Source organism: Anas platyrhynchos, chromosome Z (genome assembly GCF_047663525.1).
Source record: "Anas platyrhynchos isolate ZD024472 breed Pekin duck chromosome Z, IASCAAS_PekinDuck_T2T, whole genome shotgun sequence".
Lineage (NCBI taxonomy): Eukaryota > Metazoa > Chordata > Aves > Anseriformes > Anatidae > Anas > Anas platyrhynchos.
Genome location: NC_092621.1, coordinates 43361211 through 43370118, shown reverse-complemented (window position 1 = coordinate 43370118; position 8908 = coordinate 43361211). Strand labels below are relative to the sequence as shown.

The 8908-nt window shown below is 43.4% G+C and overlaps 1 protein-coding gene across 1 annotated transcript; it reads right to left on the bottom strand.

Moving 5' to 3' along the window:
• Positions 1-1303: 1303 nt before the first annotated feature.
• On the bottom strand, positions 1304-8576 carry IDNK (IDNK gluconokinase). The gene is made up of 5 exons (XM_038170475.2): positions 8418-8576; positions 8259-8289; positions 7795-7881; positions 6082-6125; positions 1304-2038 (listed from the first exon to the last, which is right to left on the bottom strand). Exons 1-5 carry the CDS (start codon positions 8456-8458, stop codon positions 1693-1695), a joined length of 549 nt encoding a protein of 182 aa, XP_038026403.1. The 5' UTR covers positions 8459-8576; the 3' UTR covers positions 1304-1692.
• Positions 8577-8908: the final 332 nt, after the last annotated feature.

Sequence of the window (8908 nt, the reverse complement as noted above, 5' to 3'; positions counted from 1 at the left end):
CTATACTTGAACTCATGTCTGAGGCAGGAAAAGCAATTTCTAATTCCAGATGTTTCCTCCCCAGTTTTTGCTGCCTCTGTTAAAGTCATTTCAAAACAAGGACAGAAAAACTTCTATCCAAATAATTTGAGCTAAATATAAATAACCTGAATTGTGCCTACCCTGAACACATCATCCCTAATACAGTCTTAATTTGGGCAGGTAAATGAAACATGTACAGAGACTGTTCTGTGACCTCCCACTATACACATGCACAATCTTAGTATATCTGGGGGAGCTGTTGTATGTCGTGAGAGACCTGTTAAGTGTTGAGCAGGATTTTCTGTTAGTACTGGCTAATTTGTGAGCACAATATAAACACAGGACGTGCAGATCTGAAATCTGGAGTCGAACTTCTTAAAACACAATTGAAAACAACCAAGTTTCTTTTTTGATTTGAGGGTTTAAATCATGTTTGTGACAGGATGCAATTGCTTTCCTGTCTACTGTAGTGTCCTTGATCTAGTTTATTGCAGCTGGAAAAAAAAAAAGCCTGTCTTTACTTAACAGATGATGTACTAGAAAAGCACTTTGCTTGTTAATGGTGTATTGGGAAAATACAAAGACTGAATTAAAGGCAGAGGTACCACAAGAGGGTGCCATTTCTTTTATTTGTCATACTTGACTGAACTTCTATATTCTGACTAGTCACTAGGTATCTGAAATGTGAGGCTGTTAAGCACCCAGGCGTCTCTTGCACTTTGCTTCTGAGGGTTTGCAGTGCTCATTTATAGCACTGATCAAAGCACAGCAATTTGCATGGTAAGCCACAAAGCGCTTACTATTAATACAAAATGATAAAGCAAATGCTTTTCAACTAGTTAACCAGGTAAAAATTACTCCAAAGATGCTTTGAAGCGTGAGTTGTGTGATTCATCAATCTTATATTCGGTATCTTCACTGGTTGACACATCCAGTATATTATCCAAGGATACATTTTTTTATATAAAAGCCAATATGATGCTCCATACACTTTATTTCTGAAGCTTTCCAGACAATTGTATTTTGTACATTACTCCACAACTGTTACCTGTTTTTTTTTTCCCCTTACATTTTCCAATTTGGGGTTCAGTGCATGTACTGAAGAGCTGGTGAAGTTGCCAGCCTCCTCACTGCCGTGGGGAGGCTGGTAAGAACACAAACACAGAAGTTACAACTTGTTAAAGACCTGGCAGTGAGACAGTGGCAATGTCAGGCATGAAATTTCATCATGCATGTTACTTTTATACTAGTAAGAAAATAAATATACTGCATTTAACAAAGCTGTACATTATTCCATCATTTAATAGAAGATGTGCCTTTCTCATGTTTGACAGTAAAAATTAAAGAAAAACAAAAAACAATAATTCATGGGTGCAACCCTTGATGGGATTTTCAAAAGCTGGCTCTGCTTAGATTCTAATACACATTTCAACTTGATATGGTAAGGAATTCAAACATTGCTGACAGTTTTTTGAAAGTTCATACTGCGTGTGTTTTAAATAGCATTTTAAAATGATAAAAATATCAAGAGTAGTGAACCATCTCTTAACATTCTAATTCAAGTATTGGGAAAAACAAGTTGCTTTGATTAATTAAAATGTTGTTTCATAACCCTGGTATTGCCAGGTGAATTTCTGCATTTGTAGTTTTGGAACTTACTCTGGAAAAGCCTTACCCTGAAAAAATGGCTTTCTCAATCTCCATCATTATTTCAGGAAGAGATTTTTCTAGACTGACAGTAATAAAGTTCTCTGGTGCTTTAGGGGGCTCTAGAGTGTCAAACTGAGACTTGAGTAGTTCCAGTGGCATGAAATGTCCTCTCCTCTTCTCCAGGCGGCGAGCAATGAGCTCTATAGGACCATCCAGATGAACAAAGAGGATCTTCAGTGCTACATTTTCTCCTGGTTTCTCTGGCTGGTTGCTTTCAATTGCAGATACTCCACTGACTAGTACACATCTATACATTTTCTTCAGTGCTGAACAGGCCAGAACAGCATCTTGTCTAGATGATTCTTCTCTGTCAAATAGAAAAAACATATGTCATGGGAGACAAACCTTTTACCCTTGTAGAGAACAACCTTAGGTGTATTGGTAGGCAAACCAATGCCACCTGCTTCCAAGTACTTGCAATTACACGTTGAAGTAGACTTGATTTTGGAAAGCTTCTGGAGCTAGACAGTGGCCTTGGGCTAGCATGTGACAAAAAGTGATGGAACTAGCATAATAATCTAGAAACATCTCAGTAAATTAACCCCCACTCTAACAAGGTATGACCAGCTGGTGTGCACACACTAGTAATTGCTACTGCGTAAAGCCAGAGCAAGAAGACCTCTAGGGAATACGATGCTGAGGAAGCTGGCTAGACATGACACTTCGTCAGAGTAACTTTTGAGATGCTTTATGTATGCAAGGTAATTCCCTACACTCTGGGAAATACGAGGCTGATGGTACACAGCGTTTGGTGTGGTTTGTTTCCTCTTCAGCCTGCCCCTAAACGATCAATCCCATGATCCACAAAGGGACATGGTATGCGTGGAGCCGGCTGTAGGCAAAGGGCAGTAGGTGGCTGTAATAATCACCCTCTTCCTATTTGCAGTAAAGGTGCAAGCAGGTGAAATGCACCATCGCCACATGGAGACAATTGTAACCAGACAAATATGATGTGATGGGACCACATCCAGACAGCTTCTGAATATGGACAGAGTCCACCACTGCTGGGCAGCCTGCTGACAGCGCTCAGTCACACACACGGTTCCTCTTTAAGTTCAGAAGAAACATCCCATGTTTCAGTTCATGCATACTCACTCTTGACCTGTCACTGAACACTAAAGAGCCTGGTTCTGTCTTTACAGCCCCTCGTTCAGATAAACAGACACCTTGGTGAAATCCCAAGCTGCCTCTAGGCTACACAGTCCCCATTCTCTTTCTTTCTATGGGAGGTGCTCCAGTTTCTTAATCTTCATGGCCCTTTGATGGACTCTCTCCAGTAGCTCCAGTTTGGAAAGCCCAGAACTGGACTCAATACTCCAGCTGTTACCTCACCAGTGCTGGGTGGAGGGAAAGGATCATGCTTCCTCCCACCTGCTGTCAACACTCCTCCTAAGGCAGCCCAGGGTATTGTTTCCCTTCTTTGCAGCAAGGGCTCACCACTTGGTGCCCACCAGGACTCCCAGGTCCTTTCCTGCAGAGCTGCTTTCCAGCTGGATGGCCCCCAGCATGTAGTAGTAGCCCAGGCACAGGACTCTGCACTTCTTGTTGAACTTCATGAGATCCTCGTCTGCCCACTTCTCCAGCCTGCCCAGGTCCCCCTGGATGGCAGCAGGACCACCCGGCATATCAGACACTCCTCTCAGTTATGGATCACCTGCAAGCTTGCTGAGGGTGTACTCTCAGACCACTAATGGAGATGCTAAGCTGCATCAGACTCAGTATTTACCCACGGAGTATACCACTAGTTACCGGCCTCCAACTAGACTTTGCGCCACTGACACCAGCTTCTGAGCCTGGCCTTTCAGCCAGTTTTCAATCCGTCACACAATGTACTCATCCAGCCGCTATTTCATCAGCTTCTCTATGAGGATCCTATGCAAGACAGTGTCAAAAACCTCATGGAAGTCCCAGTTGACAATATCCACTGCTCTCCCTTCATCTACTAAACCCAAAATTTCATCACAGAGGATTATCAGGTTGGTCAAGCATGACAACCCCTTTGTCAACTACTCCCATGATGACTACTCCTACCTAGTTTCTTCTTTCATGTGCCTGTGCCCAGAATTAGTTGTTTCATCACCTTCTCAGGGGTAAAGGTGAGGCTAACCAGCTTGCAGTTCCCTGCAGTTCCCCCTTCCTTTTTTCTTGAAGAAAAAGTAGTTTTACTTTTACATTTACTTTTACATTTACTTTCTTCCAGTCATCAAGTACCTCTCCCAGTTGCCATGACTGTTCAAAGATCATTGAGAGTGGCATCTGCCCTCTCCCTCCATGCTCATGGGTGTATCCCATCAGGGTCTGTGGACTTATGTAAGTCCATTCTGCTCAGCTATTCTTTAACCTGTCCCTCTTCTGCTGGGAGTAAAACTTCCTTGCTCCAGACTTTTCCCACAGGTGTCTGGAGCCTGAGATTGCTAAAAAAATTAATTAAAAAAAAAAAAAATCAGTCTTGCTAGTAAAGACTGATAGGAAAGGCCAAGGTACAGAACACCTTCTTCATGTTGTGTGTCAATACACTCCATGCCCCAATCCAGCAGCAGACTTGCATTTTACCTAGTCTTCCACTTACATACCTAATAGAAGCCCTATTTGTTGCCACTGATACCCCTCACAAAATTCAGCTCCAGGTGGGCTTTGTCTTTCCTAACTTTATCTCTGCATCCTCAGGCAGTGTCTCTCCATTCTGCCTGGGTTACCTGTCCCTGCTTCTACCCTCTGTATGCTCCCTTACTATGTTTCAGTTTTGCCAGAAGCTCCTCATTCCTCCCAGGCCTCAGAATTTTTGCCTGACCTTCTTGTTGGGATGGACTGCTCTTGAGCTTGGTGCAGGTGATTTCTGGATATTAGGGAGTTTTCCTGGGCCCATCTTTCTTCATTGGCCTAATCCTACGGGACTCTTCCAAGCAGATCCCTAAAGAAGCCAAAGTAAGCTCTTCTCAAATACAGGGTTGTGTTCTTGCTTTTTGCCTGCCTTCTCCTTTCAGGAATCTAAATGCTGCCATCTCGTGGTCACTGCAGCCACTGCTTCCTTTGAGCTTCTCAAGCCCAACAAGCCCTTCTCTGCCTGTAGGATGAGTGGGATTCAGTAGAGCACTTGTTGTCTTGTCTGTCACTGGGTCAGTATTTGTCATTAATGCTACAAACCTCCTGTATTGCTGTGGTGTTCCTGCGTGAAAATATCAGCACGGTTGAAGGCCCTGATGACCAGGGCTTGCAAACATGAGGCTGCCTCAAAGAGCCGTCTTTAGAAGCTCTTCATCCACTTGTTCTTCCTAGACAGGAAACCTATAGCAGGCACCCTCTACAATGTCAACATACTGTTCTGCTCTTTAATCCTCACCCATACGCCCTCAGCTGGCTCCTCATCTCTCCCCAGGCGGAGCCCCATGCATTCCAGGTGCTCTCACACAAAGGGCAACTCCTGCTCCATGGCTTTCCAGCCTCTCCTGCATCCATCCCTCCAGTGCAGCACTGCAGCCATGCAGCCATACCTGCACCTCACCAAATGAGTTGGACCCACCTCTTCCAAGCAGATACTGATCCTCCAGCAGGGGCCCATTGTCATAGAAACCAAAATGCTTTTGCCAACACCAGTTCTGCAACCAGTTGCTGGCATGCAGTAGCAGCATCTTCCTTCTTACACCGTTTTCCTTCAAAGGAGAGACTGAGCCCCCCCCCCACCAGCTGGGCCCCCATACCCCTAATTCCTCTTTACAAAGCAGGCTTCTTAGGGGTTTAGCATAACACACTGAATTAAAGCAAGATGTAAATAAAGTGCTCCAGTTTAAAGCATTTTTAAGTTTAAGAAAATTTCCTTTGAATTATCTTTGTCTCTGAATAGATGAGGCAAGGTAATTTGATCTTAGGAAGTACATAATTATTAAAATTCATAGTCAAATAAAGAGTTGGTTACCTGATTTAAACCTCTGAATATATCTTTTAACTATCAAATGCTTAAGCATTTTGGACTGTATCTTACTATTACTAAAAATATTTTAGAAAATTTTAATCCAATTATTAGTGTATTCTGTGGGTATGCCCATTGTAAGTAGCCAATGTCAGGTTTATTATCAAACCAGATCCTTGAAATAATCTACTGACAGTAGAAAAACGACTATCATAAATGATTTTCCCAGGGATAACCCCAGATTCAGGGATTAGCTCACCCTTTGCAATTATTATGACACCTTAGATTAGTGAAAATAGAATGCTTTTACTAGCTGCAAAAGTTCTTACACTATCACATACATTTCTGTTTCAGAATACAATGGGGAAAAATACTTATTTTTGAGGTGGGGGGATTTTATCTTGTCTTTAACCTGAATTCCTTAAATCCAGAGGTTCTCTTACCTCCTTAGTATATCATGCAATGTACAAAGCCATGGAATCCTGTCCTAGAAAAAAAAACAAGTTAGTTCAAAATTGTTTGGGAAATTGATTTGAAAGAATCACTTTTAACATTGGGAACATTTAACTAGAGGTGAAAATTAGCATTAAAATTTATAGCAAGTTCAGTTTACATTCTCTTTCTTACTAACGTAGATATGCTACCACTGCCTGAACACTATGAAGTGCAAGGCATCTTATCAATATGGTATTCTTAGGGGAATAGTACTTGTTATGTTACAAATACGTAGATGTATCTGATGGAAATAATATGTATTTACACATAGCATGCACCTCATAAGCCTTTGAAGGACAGTCAAATTCTCTCTTGCTTCTATTATACAATTTACTTTTACTTTTCTATTATACAATTCAAATGTTAAGTCTGCTGTAAGATAGCAGCTTTCACTGCTCGAATGGTTACTTCTTTTTCCTTATGTCTTGACATATACATACAATGCTTCAGATCAGAGTTGAGGCTTTCAGGAACTACTCCAAGGTGTCAAAACAGGTCTAAATGTACTTATGTGCAATAACTTAATTATATCATTTTTATTGCAGTTGCAATCACAAGTAAATGTACTCATAGCCACAATTTTGCAACACCTTTGCTCAGGAGATTGGCAAAGGTAGTGTGAGTGATAGGTAGTTTTCTTAGTATAATCTGATTTTAGGCCTTAAGCTCACAGCAGCATTTGTCATACCAACTGAGCATTAAACTATTGCTCTCATTTCATCTTTCAGTGTAGTTACTACTGCGTGAGTGCAACAAATGAAAACACGGACACATAAATGCAACAGTTTTTTTGTTGCTGTCATTAAACAATCACTTCCTTATGGCATTCAAGCAAGCCCTTATAATTTTGGACCACTGATGTTTCAAAAGAGTTACTTCCTCCTTGCTTGACACCATACACCCAATAACCGCTGGTCATCCAACTGTGCAGTGCCACTTTACATGTCATAATGGTTTTCATGAACTTCCAAACAAATTGAAGTATTTAATAAGTACCTACAATATTATCTTCAGTCTAAAGACACTCTTTTGAAGAACTCTCTAGTTCAGGCTTACATGTCTACAGATTTCCTACAAGAAGTTCAAGAGGTGTCTTGTTGTAGCTTTTCTAATTTACTCAAGACTCTGAATTTGTAAGTATTGTTTGTAAACCCAAGCTTGATCATTTTGGCATGTTTAGGCTAAACAACAGGCTGAAGGGGAGGAAACACATTTTAAGTAATTGCATATAAAACAGAAAGTTAAGGGTAGTCTTTACAGTAGTTGAGAGCAATGTACTTCAGTAGAGAAACAGGAAGACCTTTTTCTGTCTTTGTGTTAATTCAAACCAGAAGCATGTAATCTAAAGTTGCAGTACTATATGCCGATGTAGAGGAAAGATTTCTGATAGATCCTGAATCAGCAAACTATTTGAGCTATCAGGCATGTTTTGATTTTTTTTTTTTAATTACTACTATTTATTGCAGAATCTCTTGTAACATAAAAAGCCTCTCTCTCTTATTAACTGCAGACCTACACATTCAACCTATAGTCAGTTTATAGTCAGCCTAGCTTACATGAAACACAACCTATTTTAATGTGATTTGCTAGAGGTTTTGCAGAAAGGTCAGATTTTGCAAAGAGGTCTTGATGACTATTCTTTGACAATTCGTACAAATTACCTCATCATTTAGTGGTATTCCTGATGCCATCTTCTTTTTATTCTCTGAAGAATGGTAATCATCTGCATCATAGAATTTCCATCCCAGCTAAGAAAAAAGAAATGAATGTGGATCACTCAGCCAAAGCAGACTAGCTAATAGGGATCCCAGAATTTAACAGGACAACACCTAAAAATTACCGGCCTCTTACACCATTGCGTGAATCACCATTTATGCAATGCTGTTTATCCCCAAAATCAAGTCAGCTCAGCAACAGCAAGGGCTGATGGTAATGGCTGTTGTTAGTAGCCCATGCTGCACTGGTGGTGGGCACCCATTTCAGTCTGCAGACTGCACCTGACGGCACAGCTGCCACGCCAGGTTTGGGTACCACCGGTGGGCGAGCTCTGGGCTGCGGGATGGAGTCAGAGCAGGCTCTCTGGCCAGAAGCAATGCCAAACCACCACAGAACAACCCAGTCGTACCTTCGCTGCCAAACGCGACCCAACCGTGGTCCTGCAAGAAAGCACAGCCGGTTGGTTACCTGCGGGCCCCGGGGCCGGTGTGTGTCCCCCTGCCACCCCCGGACCTGGCCCTGCCGCCCCGAGGCGCGGCGTGGGGGTGCCCCGCCGCCCGGTACCTACTTCCCCGAGCCGCTCACGCCCATGACCACCACCAGCACCATGGCCAGACCCGCCGGGACCGGGACCGGGACCGGGATCTGGGGCCGGGACTGGGACCTGGAGCGGCCTCCCCTCAGCCGCCGGCCCGCCCCCGGCTCCAGCAGGGCGGCACCGCGGTGGGGCGGCGCTGCTCGGTCCCGCCCCAGGGCAGGAGGCCCGGCCCGGCCCGGCCCGGCCCGGCCCGGCACGGCCCGCCCGGTGCTGCTCGGTGCAGTTAGTTTCTAACGCTGCCCTCGTGTCAGTTTATATCAGGCTTGTAAAGCACGCATCCGTGTCTGTTGGATGCCCCCTGGCTCATAAACCTCCGCCTCTAAGCCTTAGTTCACCTCTAACCCGTGCCGCGGTCAGCCCCGCTACCCTATTAGGGTACCCTATTATTCCTTTTAGGTTTCACGGATTCACGTTCTTTAAATGGCCAAAGCCTCCCCGGCCACGGGCAGGTTGTGGCAGGA